Raw genomic sequence first — 18,791 nt, 5'->3', positions numbered from 1 at the left:
ACTGAAGTGGTAATGTATGGACTCTAGGTAGAAGGTGAAAAGTTAAGTATGTATATTGTATTCCCTAGAATACCAATTTTAAAAGCTTCACAAAGAGATACAGTCAAAAAACACATAGATAAAATGGAATACTGAAAATACTGGCATTCAGTGGATAGAGACCAAGAATTCAACTAACATCCTACAAGGCACAGGACAGCCCCAACAAAGAATTATCCAACCCCAAAATGTTAGCAGTTATAATGTTAAAAACTCCTGCCCAGGTTGAGAAACTCTGCCCTAGCTAATACAATGACTCACCTTTACTATGGGTTTCCAAATCTTACACCTTAGTTTTAGAGAAACAACTCTTCATCCCTCCCCATACTCATATTTTAATGATTTCCATAACATTTAATTAGGTCAAATAATTACAGTAGCAGGTTCAACTAGAATTATTTTGGGTACCAAATACCACTGTTCTGGAGGGAGCCTCAGTGTGATGGTACTGAGGATAAGCCCATTAACCACCAGCTTTCAGCATATCATGGATGAGAGTCAGAGAAACTGGAGAGTATCCCTACTTCCATGAGTTGGCTGAATACAGGTTGGTTAGGAGGACTTCTATGTGGAAATACATATGTGCATATGTATATTTATGTTTTATTCTTTTCTCTAATGATAACATTTTAAATGATACATTATTTAAAATTTATTTCGTGTAACTTTTGTAGATACTTATTACAATTTAATATTTTAGATGCACTGCTGTAGAAAGGTCTTTAATTCTCTGATGATTAATTTCTTTTCATTGATTATTACATTGTATTATTTATTTGGCATAGTTTTTCAAATTTGGGAAATTGCATATGACAATCCTTTATCACTTGTAAATACTGAAATATTTCTCAAACTTTACAAAGTTACAAATAGAATTAAATGGGAAATTGAGTAAGAGAGAATTAAAAATTAATTTAAAAGAGCTCCCGAATTCTGAATCTTTTCTCTTAAAAATTCTAAGGGCAGATCTAAAAATACCTCTTTCCCTATAGTATAATATAGTATATGTATTCCACTATATGATAATATCTATATCTATACATCTATAGATAAAATGTATATTATACTCCTGCCTTGCAGGGGGCTCAGACTACCCAGTAGTCATTTTGGTAACTGTAGCTGTATAGTATCCAGTTGGAGAATTCAGTAACCACATGTTTGCAAGGAAGGTTAAGAAACTCAATTGATCTTTGTACAGATTAATACCATAATGGTTTTTTTAAACTCTTAACTTTTCCAAAATGAAAGTGGAATGTCATTCCTCAAAATTACCTAAAGATTTTAGGGCTATGTTCAAAAAATATTATGTACCATTGATCTTGAACATACATGTGCCTGCTGAAAAATGGATCTCAAATGACACCACTGTTATGGTCTCGGACATATATGGTGAAGGGCAGGTAGAGCCTGCATGAGTGTGGTCAACAGTGGGATGGCTCTTCTCTCTCGCCTGGGCTCCATCTCCTCCCTCTGCTTATTTATGTATTTATGTATTTATTTATTTCTCTCTCTCTCTAACCATCTCCTCTATGTAGGTAGATATTTCGGCGTGAACAGACGCCCTGGCTCAGTTCCCTTTGCTTTCTGCTGTATGCTGGTCCCAGAGAGCCCGAGTCCGGGTCTCCACGCTGTATTTGGCAGGGGGCGCGCGAGGTCCCGGAGCTGTCCAGCACCTCCTGGCCAAGTTCTCCTCTGCGCTCTCCCCGCCGGGGAAGCTCTCCAGCGCCCCGCCCCGGGCAGGGAACCTCTCCACCAGGATTCCCGGGGCTTCCCTGGCTCGCCATCCGTCTCCACCAGTCTCTATCTACTTTGCCCAGCTCCACCTCGGCAGTGGAGCGTGTTTTGGTGGCCTTCCTCCGCACGTCCTGGAGGGGGAGTGCCCTGCACCCCGGGGCTACTCCGGAGCTCAGTGCACGAGTGCACGTGGGCTTCCCTCCTTTGCTTAAAGGGCAGGCGAGCGCTACTCGCTCCAGCCTTGCCTCCTGCAGCTGGGTGGTCTTTTTTTCTCTCCTGTCTTTCAAGACACGCGCCGAAATCGAGGGGTGAGAGCAAAGATCGCCCATCAACTAAGCGCCTTGGATTTAGAGCTTTCAATCCCGAAAGGAGGTTGGCATTGCCCGGATCATCGAGAGAGGGAGAGCGAAAAACTGAGGCTGCAACGGCTCCGGGACTCGCTAGACCGGGTTTGGCATCCAGGAGACCGTGCGGGAGACCGACGCTGAGCGCCGGCCTCGCCCTCGGCGGCCCCTCCCTCCTCCTCACCCCGCCTCCTCCGGCCCGCCCCTCCCTCCCCGGAGGAGCAGTTTCTCAGCGCGTCTCCCGGAGCTTTCTCCATTGTCTCTGCCTTTACAACAGGTTCGGGCGGCGGGGAAGACGGGCGGGTGCGGGGCCGCCCCAGCCCGGACTTTCTTGGGGCCGCCCCTCTTCTACTGGGTGTGCGAGTCTTTGGCTGCTTTTATTCGGCTCGGGAGCTAATTCCCCGGCGGAGCCGCTCAGGGGCGAGTCCGACCCCTCCCTCCGGGCCCCCTCCCGGCCGCGCTGCCGCCTCGGCTCTGCGTGTGGGAATGATGTGCGCATTGGAGGGTCTAAGTTCTTCACGCGCCTGGGGAGGCCTCCCTTTTCTTTCTTAGGCAACCAAAGCGTATTAATCCTACTAATCAGTAAATCCGAGGCAGCAGCAGGAGAGACAAACGTTGTTTTCCCGCTTGATTCCAAGAACCTCTTCGATTTTTATTTTTATTTTTAAAGAGGGAGACGATGGACTGAGCTGATCCGCACCATGGAGTCTCGGGTCTTACTGAGAACATTCTGTTTGATCTTCGGTCTCGGAGCAGGTGAGTGGCCGCAGAGCTGGGGCTGGGGAAAGGGATGGCTCCCGCCTCGGGGCAGCAGGGGCTGGCTGGGGAAGCCTCGCCAAAGTAGGTCTGGAGTGGGAAGCTTGGAGTAAGGGGGCGGGTTTGGATATGGATTTTTTTTTTTTTTTCTGTGCTTGCCTTGGAGACCGCGAGGCGGATCACGCCCCTAGTCCAGGGTCGGAGGGCTGAGGGGGAACTTTGCAGTGAGAGGGGTTTAAAGTAGGTCATGGAAACGGGACTGAGTGCTCCGCTATTTAAAGCTTGGCTGCTGATCTCAGGTAAGGCTCTCGGCGGAGGAGGAGGCAGTCGCCTCTCATCTTCAGTTCCCAATATTGTCGCGAAAACGCGGTTCTTTGCTGCTCTGGAGGAAGAGACTTGCATTTTGATGGAGCTTTTCCTTTTTCTCTCTCCCCCCTCACACCCCTCACCAGTTTGGGGGCTTGGTGTGGACCCTTCCCTACAGATTGACGTCTTAACAGAGTTAGAACTTGGGGAGTCCACGACCGGAGTGCGTCAGGTCCCGGGGCTGCATAATGGGACGAAAGCCTTTCTCTTTCAAGGTATGCCCGGCGTGCTGCATCCCCACTGTGATTTCAGTTCCGATAACCCCGGCAGGAGTTGTTCTCGCCGCTTGTCCTAACTTTGTATTGCCTCATGGATGGCAGTACTTTAGCTGAGGTGTAGAGGGGCCAGTGTGAGACACATATCCCTATCTCTTTTAAGTGTTTTTTTCTCCCCTGCCGCACCCTTCTCCTTCGTACTTTGTACTCTCACCAGTTCTAACGGATAGTCCGTTAATTACTGAGCAGAAACTCCTATGGCAGATGGTTGATTTTAGAATCTGGGGAACAATGAATTATAACACAAACGCCTCGTTTGGGTGAAATTGATTTAGGTAGGAAAAAGGATAGCTTAATCTTAGTTAAGACACTGATCTTTGAAAGTTTCAGGTACAATGGTGCCCTGCTTGGAGGAATTGTTTTCTGGGGGTAGCTTTCTGGAAAAATTAACGCCTCTGAATATTTTTACTTACTGTATATCACAGTCGCACTATATTTGAGGCAAGATTTATCATTGAAAGACCCTCATTCTTCCTTCATCCACCAATAACAAGAGAAAGGGAATAATGGTCTCAAAAGTATTTTGGAAAGATTTCAAGTAAATGTTAATCTAGAAGTGTATCTCATGTTATCATTAATTGTGTACTTAGGATTTTGCACCTTTTTTTTTGAAGTTAATGGATATTGGCTGGGCACAAATGTCTACATCTCAAATTATATTTAAATGTGTTGTGCAGTCAGAAGCAAATTCCAATGCAGCAAACCTTCAACTTTGATTAGAGCTTTTGAGGATTGCTTGTTTGTGGGAAGTTGCCGTAATAAGAGCTTCTAAAAGGTGCCTAAACGTGTACAGACAGACTAGATTCACGTATAGTGAAGAATACATGAAGGCAAAAGAGAATGGAGTTTGGTTTAACATATTTGGTGGACTAAAGCTTCTTGCCCTACCTCACCCAGATTTTTTTGTTGTTGTTGTTATTTTGGTGCCATGGCTTTGAAAGTGCAATTCATAATTACCAAAGAGTTGGATATGCAAAAGGAAACCACTTCGGAAAATATGCTACCAAAAGATAGAAATAAAATAAAACTTGAGTGTTTCTGTAGTGGTGTTGTTGCCTGGTATAGCCAGTATGTGTCACCATGGACACTAAAACCAAAGTTTAGAGTTGGGAAAGGAGGAAATTCACATGTATTATATTTACTTAAAACAAGTTTGCTCTTATAAAAAATTAAAATGCAATTTTCTGGCGTAAAAATTATTGTTTAAATTTTCTGTTTAAATTAATTTTTTATTGTAACAAATATTTATGATAATGTTTTATTCACTTAAAGGTCTTTTATGGAAGGTGGGGCTTGGATATTGAATCCTTTAAAAACAATGACCAAATCTAATAAAGAAGATAAGGCTACATTGTCAGCAGAATTTCACACAGTTGAATAGAAGTGTCAGTAGGGTTAACCTTCGTTTTTTGGTTTTGTTTTGTTTTGTTTTGTATTGTGTTGTTTTTATCTCTGATTTTTAATCCCTATGAACCGGAAACGAAGTTATTTCAGGACTGCCAATTCGAGTAACTGGAAAGCTTTATAGAATCTAAAGCTCCTAATAAACAAATGGTATTGTAGTGTTCTTAAAATTTACAAAGCTCCTTTAAATTTTATTAGTATTCTACCTAGTTTCCTCTGAAGAGTGTCTGATCTGTCACAAATAGAACCCTTCAGGACTGTGCATTTTATATTCTGATGCTAGAAAATTAAACGATTTTTAGGAAATAGTCTCAGGAATCGATAACTTTTCCTAGTTAATTAAAAATGTTTAGTTATTCATTTTTATTTAAATTGTCAAATTCTTCAAGGTAGGCATTGTATTCAAAATACATAAGGCATATAAAATGTTTTCTTTGAATTGTCCATAGTAACTAGATATCCACGTACATTGATGAATTGGTTGTTTTTGCTTTCTTGTTGCTGCCAAGCTCAATATTTAGACAGAGTAAATGCCTAACAAATATGATTTATCAGATTTGAAGGTGTAAAATTTTATTTTCTGCCAAATTATGGACTTTATTTAATATAACCAATCAATCAGCAAGTATTTCCTGCATGCCATGTTCCCAGTAGGCATATATTACTGATGTATTGATTATGCTCTTGTGATTTATTTTATTCTAAGATTCGAATTATGAAATTGACAAAAGGTCAATTTCTTTGACCGTGCATGGAATTTCGCATTACCTTGGAAAGGTCTTTGCTAATAGCATTTGGAAACTTGTCAAGAAGTCAGTTCTGAGTCTTGCTGCTTCATTGAGATTTCCTTTGGCTTTAGAGAGAAAAAAATATACGGACTGAAGATTTTATAGATTCTATTTATATTAAGTTGAGGGTGCTGCAGATATTTTGTACAGTGTATACATATACACTAGACATAGTCATAGCAGGAATAGTAACAAATTACAAAATCTGTGAGATGCTCTCAGGTTTCATATGAACCTATCATATAAGTTTCTTTGTGCTATCATATATGTTCTAAATAGATGGAAGAGATTTTTGGACCATCAGATTTTTCCTGCAGTAATGTAACCATCTTCTTCTGTCTTTTAGCTTTAAAATAAAGAAATCTCAACATATACTTTCCCAATGATTTTTGCTCATTTAATATTGCTTTTCCTTATGCCAGTTTTTCTCCTTAGTGGATTTTGAGATGCATGCAATTCAATACCTTTGGAAACTATAAATTTATTATTATCTATACCTAATAGAAACAAATGGAAATATATTTTAAAGTCATATGTTTTAAAAATAATAATAGCAACTATAATATCACTAAAATGGTTTTGTTGTTGAAATTTGATTTATAGTTGTTTTGGAAATTCAAGTAATAAGATGGTAAATTAGATTACACCTTAATAAATATGGCTTTTGATCTTTGCCAATTACCATAATTTTCAAAAAAGGAGTCCAGGCAATTTTCTAGTCCTTTCTAGCTATAATCTGACTTGCAGCCGCAAAAATACACTTATTATGCTTTTAAAAATTAGAGGAGTGAATGTAGACAATAAAAAGACCTATGAAAGGTTATAAAAGGTTCTACTTTCTGAAATCTAGAAAGTATTCCCCAAGATAATGATCATAATAATGTTTTTTTTCCTCTCTGTACATGAGAGATCAGGAATGAGAGTATACAGAAGCACCATTCTAGGACTTTCTAGCAATGTTAGCATGATTTTTAGATCTTTGATTTTAACAATTGAGCTGGCCAGGTTCCCAAAGTAGATAATTTCCTCTGTTGGTTTAATACAATTTCTTCTGAAGTATTCACAGATTTTATAATCTCATTAATCCACAGAAGAGAAGTAGATAAAATCAAAGCATGTTTTTTTACAAGTTAGTAAATTGAAAATAAGCTTAGTAGTTATTTGTAAAAAACTTTAAGGTTTTAAAGGGAAAAAAAGGTCGTATGTCTCCTCTTATGCCAGTGTTTGAACAGCAGAATGAAATAGGCATTTGGTAATAGACCATGGACTTTAGTAGGCAAAGGTAACTGCATTGAGGAAATCGAGGGGGCACTAATTTGTCTTCAATATGATGGTTGGTGAGAGCATCTGTGGACTTTGAAGTGATGGCTATTGGTGCCCAAATAGTGTGGAATAACACGGTGTTTAAGAGATGCACTTAGAAACAAGATAGACTGAGGTGGAATTTCATTAATTGTTTTACTGCGGTGAAGTTACTTAATTTCTCTAAGCTTCAGTACCCTCAATTATAAAATGATCATTGTTATGACGATTGAGCGAGTTACTTTCATTCATTCAAATAAGTTACTGTTGGGAAACTAGCATACTGCTAGGTGTTAGGCACATAACAAATGAAGAAGTTAGAACTTAACTTTGGCTTCATAGTGTCTTAAAAATAGCCGTTGAACAATTACAAAGTTACAGACCTAATCACCGTTAAGATAAATTATATGAAGAAAAACTGAAGATAAAATGGGAATCTATATTTTAGTTAGGGGAGTCTCAGGCTCAGGGAAACCATCTTTGAAGAATAGTCATTTAAGCTGATAGTTGAAGGATATGTAAGAGTAGTCCAGAGAAGAGAAGCTATGGGGATAGGCAAAGGGACTAGTGTGTGAGCAAGGTTCTGAGCATGGAATGAATGTGCATTTGAGAACATAGAGGAAGTCTAGAGAAGTAGAAACATAGGGCATGTGATATGAAATAAAGTATATGAGGAAAGCAGGGACCAGGTTACATGGTAGGCTATATTAATAGAGCAGAATTGAAAATTTATCATTATGTAAATATATATTATGGTGGGCAGAATAATGGTCCTGCATAGATGTTCATGTCTTAATTCTTGGAACCAAAGAATAGGTTATGTTATACGGCAAGGGGAAGTTAAGATTGCTCATCAGCTGACTTTAAGATTAGGAGGCTGTCATAGATTATCTGGGTGAGCCCTGTGTAATCAGAAGAATCTTTTGAAATGGGGAGAAGGAAGCAGAAGAGTCAGTGTAGAGTGATGTGATATGAGAAAAACTAGTCTGGCCACTGGTGGCTTTAAAGATGATAGTGGGCCACAAGCCAAGGACTGCAGGCAGTTTTTAGATGCTGAAAAAGGCAAGAAAATGAGTTTTCTCATAGAGCCTCCAGAAGGAATGTAGTGCTACTGATACCTTGATTTTAGACCAATGAGACTCATTTTGGACTTCTGATCTTCAGAACTGTGAGATAATAGATTTGTGTTGACTTAAGTCACTAAGTTTGTGGTGATTTGTTTGAGCAGCAATAGGAAACTAATACAAATTTTGGTGCATGGAAGTGGGGTGCTGGTGTAAGAAATACCTAAAAAATATGGAAGTGGCTTTGGAATTGGGCAATGGGCAGATGCTGGATGAATTTTTAGGAGCATGATAGAAAAAGCCTAGATTGCCTTAAATAGACTTTCAGTAGAAATATGGTTATTGGTGACTCTATTATTGAGGACTGAAAAGAAAGTGAAGAGCATGGTAGAGAGAAAATCTAAATCACCTCCGAATATTCCTAAATTATCATAAGCAGAGCATTGTTTAGGTATAGACATTAAAGGAACTGCCATTAAGGGCTCAGATGGATATAAAGAATTTTTATTATAAACTGAAGGAAAGGGGACCCTTCTTATATAGTGGCAGAAAACTTAGCTGAATTGTACCCTGTGGTTATGTGGAAAGCAAAACTTGTAAATAATGAACTTAGATTTTAGCTAAGGTGATTTGTAAGCAACAAAAGTATTGAAGGTGCACTCTGGCTTTTTCTTGCTGTTTGTAGTAACATGTGAGAGGAGAGAGAGAGATTTAGGGAATAATTGTTAAGCAAAACATATTCATAACTTGATATTTGAGAAATTATCAACCTATTCAGATTCCAAAACATGTTAAAATAGGATATTCACTGTTAAGAATACCTAGTCTGAAAAGAAAGCCAAGGATGTGACTAGAAAATATTTTGCTAGTGCCTCAGAAATATCGAAAGGTCAGAGTGTTCAGTTACACTGAGGGCTCTTTGAAGAATATATGACTCATAGATCCCCTCAACCGTTTCAGCAGAGGTCACAAATAGAGATGGAATTATCCAAGAAATATCTATGGAGGAGCCTTTTTTGTTTAATGGAGTGAATCCCCATGACATACATGGGAGATCTACAAGGTTCTTAAGAATATTATGGCAGTAAAATTGCTGCTGGCGTGGCCTGAAAGAATCAGTGAGAGAATAAAGTGAAGGAAGGTGTTGGATCCCCCAAATTCTACAGGCAAAAAGCAGGCTGACTTGGCTGTAAACATCTTTCTACGAAGCTATCTTTCATGAAAAAAGAAGGTTAATTCAAAGGGCAGAACTCAGAGCCCAGAGCATGGAGCTGACTCCAGAGGATGGAACCAATAATTGCAGAAGCTTATTTCTAGAGCTTGAAACCAAGTAGTGTTTGCCTGGCTGGATTTTAAAATTGCTTGGATATGGCAACTTTTTTTTTCTTTCTTCTATTTTCTCCCTTTTTGAATGAGAATATTTAGAACTGTCATCTTTATCTGCCTTACCATTGTATTTTTGAAAGCAGATAGCATGTTTCAAGGTGTGCCTCAGAATGGATTATATGCAGCGCCTTTCTCATACCTGTTTTAGATGATTTGGATGATGAGATTTGAGACTTTTGTTTTTGTTTTATGTTTTATTACTTAAAATTTAATTAGTTTTAAATTGACAAAATTGTATACATTTATTGTGTACAACACAATACTTTGAAATATACATTGTGGAATGGCTAAATTGAGCTAATTAACATATTCATTACCTCATGTACTTATAATTTTTTTTGGTGAGAACACTCAAAATCTATTTGAAATTTTAAAGAATACAGTGTATTATTATTATTGTCATTATGTTGTACCATAGATCTCTTGAACATATTGTGCCATCTAATTGAATTTTGGTATCCTTTGACCAACATCTCCCCAACAACTATCCCCCATCCCCAGGCCCTAGTAACCACCGTTCTACTTTCTGCTCCTATAAGTTCAACTTTTTAAGGTCCCACATATAAGTGAGATCATGTGGTATTTGTCTTTCTGTGAAGGGCTTATTTCACTTTACATAATGTCTTCCAGGTTGATCCATGTTGTCTCAAATAACAGGATTTTTTTCTTTGAGGTGGATAGTATTCCATTGTATATGTATACCACATTTTCTTTATGTGTTCATTTGCATTCTTATGTTCTTTGCAACATTATTCATAATTGTCAAGATGTGAGATCAACCTAATTAATGGTCACCAATGGATGAATGAATAAAGAAAAATGTCATTGGAATTTTAATAAGGGTCGCAGTAAATCTGTAGATCATTTTGGATAGTGTGGACATTTTAACAATATTAATTATTTGAATCCATGACCAAAGCATATTTTTTCATTTATTTGTGTCTTCTTCATTTCTTTCATCAGTGTTTTATAGTTTCAGTGTACAGCCCTTTCACCTTCTTGATTAAATTTAAAATTTTTATGTTAGTATTTTATCTTTTTCATAGCCATTGTAAATGAGATTGTTTTCGTGATTTCTTTTTCAGGTAGTTCATTTTTTTTTTTTTTTTTGAGATGGAGCCTCACTGTTTCACCTAGGCTGGAGTGCAGTGGTGAGATCTAGGCTCACTGCAACCTCTGCCTCCTGGGTTCAAATTATTCTCCTGCATCAGCCTCCCAAGTAGCTGAGATTACAGGCACCCGTCACCACACCCGGCTAATTTTTGTATTTTTAGTAGAGACAGGGTTTCACCATGTTGGCCAGGCCAGTCTCGAACTCCTCACCTCAAGTGATCGAACCACCTCGGGCTCACAAAGTGCTGGCATTACAGGTGTGAGCCACTGCACCTGACCAGTTTATTGTTAACATAGAGACACTACTTTTTGTTTGTATATTGATTTGGTATCCTCGAACTCTACTGAAATCATTTGCTAGTTCTGACAATTTTTTGGTGGCATCTTCAGGATTTTCTAGATATAAGATGATGTCGAATGCAAACAGGGATAAGTTCACCTCTTCCTTCCCAATTTTGATGCCTTTTATTTCTTTCTCTTGCCTAATTGTAAGTCTAGGACTTATAGTACTATGTTGAATAGAAGTGGCGAGATTGGGCATCCTTGTCTTTTTCCTTATTTTAGAGGAAAAGCTTTCAACTTTTTACTGTTGAATATAATATTAGCTGTGGATTTGTTATATCTGAACTTTATTGTGTCGAGATAGATTTCCTCTATACATTTATTGAGGATTTTTGTCATGAAATGATGTTGAATTTTGTCAAATGTTTTCCTGCGTATATTGAAATGATCATGTGGATTTTGTCCTTTATTCTGTTAATTTGGTGTATTACATTTATAGATTTGTGTATGTTGAGCCATTCTTGCATCCTTGGGATAAATCCTACTTGATCATGGTGAATGATGCTTTTAATGTGCTGTTGAATTTGGTTTGCTAGTATTTTGTTGAGAATTATTGCATCTCTGTTCATCAGCAACATTGGCCTGTAATTTTCTTGTAGTATCCTTACTTGGCTTTGGTGTCATAGTAATGCTGGCCTTATAAGATAAATTTGGAATTTATTCCCTCTTCTTCATTTTTTTGGAAGAGTTTGAGAAGGATTGGTATTAGTTATTTAAATAGAGTTTAGCAGTGAAGTCATCAGGCCTTGGACTTTTCTTTGTTGAAGGACTTTTTATTATTGATTCAATTTGCTTACAAGTTATTTGTCTGTTCAGATTTTTCATTTTTTCATGATTTAGTCTTGGTAAGTTGTATGTGTCTAGGAATGAATACATTCCTAGACTTATACACTTAAACTTCTAAGTTTATCTAATTTGTTGGCATATAATTGTTCATAGTAGTCTCATGATGTTTTGTATTTCTGTGGTATCAGTTATAATGTCTCTTCTTTCATTTCTGATTTTATTTATTTGAGTCTTCTCTCTTTTTTCTTAAATTTCTTAGCTAAAGGCATGTCAATTTTGTTTATCTTCATTAGAAAACAACTCTCTGTTTCATTTATTTTTTGTATTAATTTTAGTCTCTCTCATTTATTTCTGCTCTGATCTTTATTATTTCATTCCTTCTACTAACTTTGATCTTACTTTGTTTTTCTTTTTGTAGTTCATTTGGTGGTAACTTTAGGTTATTTGTTTGGGATTTTCTTTTTTTTAAATGTGGGCATTTGTTGCTATAAACTTACCTCTGAAAACTGCTTTTGCTACATCCTTTAAGTTTTGGTATGTTGTGTCTATTCTCATTTGTTTCAAGATGTCTTCTAATTTTCCTAATTTCCCCTTTCCTTCTAATTTCCCTTTTAATTTCTTTTTTGACCAATTAGTTGTTCATGAGCATGTTAATTTTTATGTATTTGCAAATTTTATAGAATTCTCCTGTAACTGATTTCTAGTTTCATATCTACTTTAATCTCTTCTGGCTACTACAACAAAATATCTTAGATTGGGTAATTTTTTTATTTCCCACAATTCTGGAGGCTAAGAAGTCCAAGATCAAGGTGCCAGCAGATTCGGTGTCTGGTGAGGGCCATTCCTCATAGATTACACCTTCTTTGTGTCTTCACATAGTGGAAGGGATGAATGCTGTATCCTCACATGGCAGAAGGGCAAGAGACTCTAGGGTGCATCCTTCAATCTCTTTCATGGGACCATTAATCTTATTCATGAAAGTGGATCACTCATGACTTTCCGAAAGGCCCCACCTCTTAATAATATCACATTATGCATTAGGTTCCAACATTTGAATCTCAGAAAGACATATACACTTAAACCATGACAATACCATTGAGGTTAGAAAAGGTACTTGATATGATTTCATTATTTTTAAATTTGTTAAAACTTTTTTAATGGTCTAACATATGATGTATCCTGGAGTGTGTTCCATGTGCACTTGAGAAGAATGAGTATGCTGCTGCTGTTGGATGAAATGTTCTTTATATGTCTGTTAGGTCCATTTGATGTAAAGTGTAGTTTAAATTAAGTGTTTCCTTATTGATTTTCTGTCTGTATGATCTGTTCATTGCTGAAAGTAGAGTATTAAAGTTCCTGAGTGCTATTGTATTGTATTGCAGTCTATCTCTTCTTTTAGATATATTAATATTTGCTTTATATATTTAGGTGCACTGATGTAAAAGTTCATTTATATTTACAATTGTTGTATCTTCTTGATAAATTTATCTCTTTATATAATGTACTTTGATTTTACAGTTTTTGACTTAAAGTCTACTTTATTTGATGTAAGTATAGCTATCCTGTTCTATTTTGTTTTCCATTTCCATGGAATTTTTTTTTTATCCCTTCACTTTCTGTCTTCATGTGTTGTTAAAAGTGAAGTGAGTCTGTTATAGGTAGCATGTATCTGGGTCTTGCTTTTTATTTTTTAAATACATTCAGCCACTTTATGTCTTTTGATAGCAGGATTTAATCCATTTGCTTTCAAGGTAATTATTGATAGGTAAGAACTTACTACAGGTATTATGTTAATTGTTTTATGGTAGTTTTGGACATCATTTATTCCTTTCCTCCTCTCTTGTTGTCTTCCTTTGTGCTTAGGTGATTTCCTCTGGTGATATACTTTGATTCCTTTCCTTTTATCTTTTATGTATCTATTATAGATTTTTTCTTTGTAGTTACCACAAGGCTTACATAAAACATTTTGTAGTTATAACAGGCTATTTTAAGCTGATAACTTAACTTTGATCTCATAAGAAAAACTCTACACATTTACAGCAACTGCCTGCCTACATTTCATTTTATTTTTTAATGCACCGTTTGCATCTTTTTATATCATGTATTCCTTCACAAATTATTGTAGCTTTTATTATTTTTAAATAGTTTTGACTTTTAACCTTCATACTAAAGATATAAGTGATTTACACACTACAATTAGAGTATTCTAAATTTGACTTTGTACTTCATTTTACCAATGAGTTTTATATTTCAGATGTTTTTGTGTTACTAATTAGCATCCTTTTCTTTCAGCTTGAAGAACTCCCTTTAGCATTTCTTGTAAGACAGGTCTGGTGATGATGAACTCCCTTAGCTTTTGTTTGTCTGGTAAAGTCTTTATCTCTCCTTCATTTTTGAAGGGAATGTTTGCTGGGTTCAATATTCTTTGTTGGCAGTTTTTTTTTTATTACTTCTACAATTTTAATATCACCCAACTCTTTCCTGGTCTGTAAGACTTCTGTTGAGAAAACTTCTGTTAGCTTTATTGGAACTCCTTTATATGTGATTTGGTTTTTTTTTTTTACTAGTTTTAGGATTGTTTTTGTCTTTGATTTTTGACGGTTTGATTACCGTATGTCATGATATAGTCTTACTTGGATTGAATCTGGTTGAAGACTGTTGACATTTCTGTATCTGGATATTTTCTCCAGATTTGAAATGTTTTCTGCTACTATTTCTTTAAAGAAGCTGGAAACCATCATTCTCAGCAAACTAACACAGGAACAGAAAACCAAACACCACATGTTCTCACTCATAATTGGGAGTTGAACAATAAGAACACATGGATACAGGGAGGGGAACATCACACACTGGGGCCTGTCGGGGGGTGGGGGGCTAGGGGAGGGATAGCATTAGGAGAAATACCTAATGTAGATGAAAGATTGATGGGTGCAGCAAACCACCATGGCACGTGTATACCTATGTAACACACCTGTACATTCTGCACATGGATCCCAGAACTTAAAGTATATGTATGTGTGTGTATGTGTGTGTGTGTATATATGTGTGTGTATATATATACGTATATATACACATGTATGTATATATACGTATATATACACATGTATGTGTATATATACGTATATATACACACATATATATACATATATATGTGTGTATATATATGCTTTTTTACTTGTCTCTTTCTTCTTCCTTCTTAAACTCCTGATGCCGTCCCATAAATCCTGTAAGCATTCTTCTTTCCATTTCCTTCTTTTTTCTTTTCTGACTATATATTTTCAAATAACCCATCTTTGAGTTCACAGATCCTTTCTTCCAATTGATCATTCTGTTGGTATTACTGTCTGTTGCACTTTTCATTTTGTGCACTGTGTTTTTTAGCTGAAGAATTTGTGTTTTTTCTAAATATAATTTTAAACTTTCCATTAATCCCTTTTCTGTTTAGAAAAAAAAGTGCAGCTCACTGTCAGCACTCATTAAATTTTGCATAAACATGCTTTTTGAGGCTGAAGCAAATCTGACTGATTTTCAATGTGAAAATAAAATATAAGAGCTGTTTTTGGAGTTATTTATTAACAGAACTAACATCAGAATTATTTGAATCACCAGAATAATCAATTTTGGAAAAATCAGATTCATCAGATTAATCTTTGGCCAACAACTGTTCAAGAACAGTGTTAACATCTGCATGGGAATGCTACATTTTCTAGGATTTGACATTTTCAGCAATTGAGAATTACTATATTTTTAAATGGAAATACCACTATTAAAAACAGAATGCTATAAATAGAATGATGTCTTTTGTTTCTAAAGCCTATATACTGGACCAATGTAAAAATAATAATAAAAGCAAGATATTTCATGGCAAACTTAGCTCAGAGTAAACACTGAAGCTGCAAGCGCTGCTGGTGAGTATTTGTGGGGCAAATGGGAAAAGAGTTAAACTTCTAATTTTGATCTCTTATTATTTTCCTGATTTTATTGAATTATTTATATGTACTTTCTTGAGGTTTTCTGAGCTTCATTAAAACAATTGTTTTGGATGCTTTGTCATGAAGTTTTTATGTTTTCATTTCTTTGGGGTCAGCTATTGGGAGATTATTGTGCACTTTTGGTGGTCTTATATCTCCTTGGCTTTTTGTGTTTCTTGTTGCTTGTGTTAAAGTCAGTGCATTTGAAGAAGTAGGGACTTATTCTAGTCTTCGCAGACTGGCTTTGTCTGGGAAAGCTCTTCACCTGTCAGCCAGTTCATAGATTCTAGGAAGGCTGTCTGGCATGGTTGGTGGGAAGACTTATTGCTGGAGTTCTCAGACAGGCTGTCCTGGTGACTGGGTTAGCAGTTTGGCGGGCCTGTTGCCTGGACTCACTGACTGGGTCTGTGGGGCTAGCCTGGAGCCATAGTCCATGGTCGCTGCCCTGGTGATGGAATGGGCATCCTTAGACCCAGCTTTGGGCTGGCCCCTGTGGATAGAGGCTGCCAGCCTGGTGTTAGGGTAGGCCTGAAGCCTGGGACAGTGAGGGCCGGCTCAGCTCTGGGGGTGGTCCAGAGCCCATGGCTGCTGCAGCTGGGATAGGTCTGGAGCCTGGGTCTGTGGGGGCCAACCTAATGTTGAGACTGTTTCAGAGCCTGAGGCTACTGGGGTTGGGCTGACAGTGGGGCAGCCCAAAGACTAAGTCTGATTGGCCAGCCTGGAGCCTGAGGCTGTGGGATCCGGTTTGGCACTAGAATGGGTTTGGAGGCTCAATCTGTGGGTACCAGCCTAGAGTCTGTGGCTGTGGAGTTGTGCCTAGCGTTGAGTTTTACTGAGTCAGGCCTATTTTTGGGGTCTGAAACAAAGTCAAGTGCTCATTTTTATTTCATTTCCTCAAGATTATTGCTTTCCATGCTGTGTTGCCTGGCACCGGGGAAAGGTGAGATGGGTAATGTAAAATTGTCCTTACTGCTCTCTTCAATATGCCTTTTCTTAGTTCTGTGCCACACCCAGGTGCTGCAGTCTCTCACCTGGTTTTCTTAGCTTTTGTGATGGTATTGTTATGTGTTGATAATTGTTCTAATTGATGTTTCTATCAGGGGGATGAGGGCTGGAAAGTCTTATTCCACCATCTTTCTAATGTGTGGTTCTTGGGACTAATGAATTGATTAAGATTTAGATGAGATTTTGAACTTTGAGTTGACACTTCAGTGGGCTGGAAATTTGGGGGACTTTTGCATGTACAATGGATGTGAATCTTTGGGGGTCAGGAGAAAGACTGTGGTAGGCTGATTGAGAGTCAGCTGTCCACATACTAATCCCCAGAACCAGTGAATATATTGTTACATAGCAAGGGGAGATTAGATTTGCAAATGAAATTAAGTTTGTTAATCGGCTGACTTAAAAATAAGGAGATTATTGTGGATTATCTAGCTGGGCCCAATGTAATCACAAGAGGCCTTTTAATTGTGGGAGAGGGAGGTAATTGAGTATGTGTCAGTGTGATGCAATGTGAGACTTGACTGGCCATCTCTGGCTTTGAAGTTGGAAGGTGGCCACAAGTCAAGAAATGTGGACATTCTCTAGAAGCTGTAAAAAGCAAGAAAACAAGTTTTCTCTTAGAGCCTCCAGAAGGAACATAGCCCTACTGACACCTTGATGTCTGCTTAGGGAGACCCATTTTGAACTTCTGATCTCTAGAACTGCAAGACAAATTTGTTAATTTAGCCACTGAGTTTGTAGTGATTTGTTACAGCAGAAATAGAAAACTAATATATATCTTGAATATTATCAGTTATTTATTTTATAACCAAATTAAACTTTCTTTTGAGTTCTCATTTAACTATGCAACAGAATGTGTTTATGGAGTGGTTTGCAACTTGGTATAGACAGTTACCATGTCATATTAGTCATTTGGGATGTACAATAGATTTCTTTACATGTCAATTCAGTCTTTATGGTAAATGCTAAGTATTTAAGGGATTCTCCCCATCATTTATGAACTAATTCTGAGAACAAATAGAGTAAAATCAAGTGTCGAGTTTTTTAGTGTATTCTTTTTTCAAAAATACACTCTTTCTCCTCAAAATGTTAATCTGGATGGGGAGGGGAAAAGTCAGAAAGCATTAATATTTTAGAATATTTAGAAAATAGAAGGGACAACACTTAGCATGCTATTTGGCACCCAGCAAGTGTGGTAGCTGTAATTATTGACAGGGTCACACCTAACTAGAAGACCCCTCTGAAAAGTGCCAGGGATATCAGAGGAACACTGCCTTGATTTTGGAGGACCTGGAGCAATCTTGACAGGCTCTGGCACGTGAACGACTTTCAATGTCATGACTGAAGTACGCCCTGCGTAACAGCTGAAATGAAGAGTTTCTGTCTTTCTTTGGCTTTATTCCACCTCTCATTGGCTTATTCTCTTCATGTTGGGTCTAGATCCCATTCTTGTAGGCATCTATTCTTTCTCTTATTCTAGATTATCTGTCTATAATTCAATACCTACCAAGGTACTAACTGATAACTGAGGCATTAGACAACAAGGCTTTATGGTGTGATATGTCTCCTGTTTATTTTTATTTTTTTCTTGAGATGGAGTCTCACTCTGTCACCCAGGCTGGAGTGCAATGGTGCAATCTCAGCTCACTGCAACCTCCACCTCCCGGGTTCAAGCGATTCTCCCACCTCAGCCTTCTGAGTAGCTGGGATTCCAGGCGTCTGCCGTTATGCCCAGCTAATTTTTGTATTTTTGTGGAGACAGGGTTTCACCATGTTGGGTAGACTGGTCTTGAGCTCCTGACCTCAGGTGATCTGCCTGCCTTGGCCTTCTAAAGTGCTGGAATTGCAGGCATGAACCACCACACCCAGCCTTCCTGTTGATTTTAATTCAATTCAATTTAACAAATATTTATTGCACTGCTTCTATTTTAAGGATGGGGATCACAATATAATAGGGAAAGGAAAATGTCTATATAAATTATTACAGTAAAATAGGAACCAAAATTTTATTGTAAATCATGAAGAAGAAAATTTGGGACTTTATCTTGAAGAATGATTAGAAAACTAGGAAAATTGTATCCTAGTCTATATATGACAAATTGTAGGTAATCATTTAACC

At 37.6% G+C, this 18,791-nt stretch overlaps 1 protein-coding gene across 3 annotated transcripts in view; it reads left to right on the top strand.

Moving 5' to 3' along the window:
• Positions 1-1,813: 1,813 nt before the first annotated feature.
• The window catches only part of NELL2 (neural EGFL like 2), a 369,728-nt gene continuing 352,750 nt past the window's right edge, over positions 1,814-18,791 (top strand). The window contains exons 1-3 of one of the 3 annotated variants that reach the window (XM_032173769.2): positions 1,814-2,081; positions 2,788-2,873; positions 3,326-3,454. In XM_032173769.2, coding sequence (XP_032029660.1) covers positions 2,819-2,873; positions 3,326-3,454 — 184 coding nt within the window. In that variant the 5' untranslated portion in view covers positions 1,814-2,081; positions 2,788-2,818. Of the gene's footprint in view, positions 2,082-2,223; positions 2,395-2,787; positions 2,874-3,061; positions 3,173-3,325; positions 3,455-18,791 lie in introns of those variants that run through there. The other 2 variants (XM_032173772.2, XM_032173771.2) reach the window with 2 other exon arrangements.

The sequence above is a fragment of the Hylobates moloch genome, unplaced genomic scaffold (genome assembly GCF_009828535.3).
Source record: "Hylobates moloch isolate HMO894 unplaced genomic scaffold, HMol_V3 SCAFFOLD_13, whole genome shotgun sequence".
Lineage (NCBI taxonomy): Eukaryota > Metazoa > Chordata > Mammalia > Primates > Hylobatidae > Hylobates > Hylobates moloch.
This window is presented reverse-complemented; position numbering and strand designations above follow the sequence as displayed.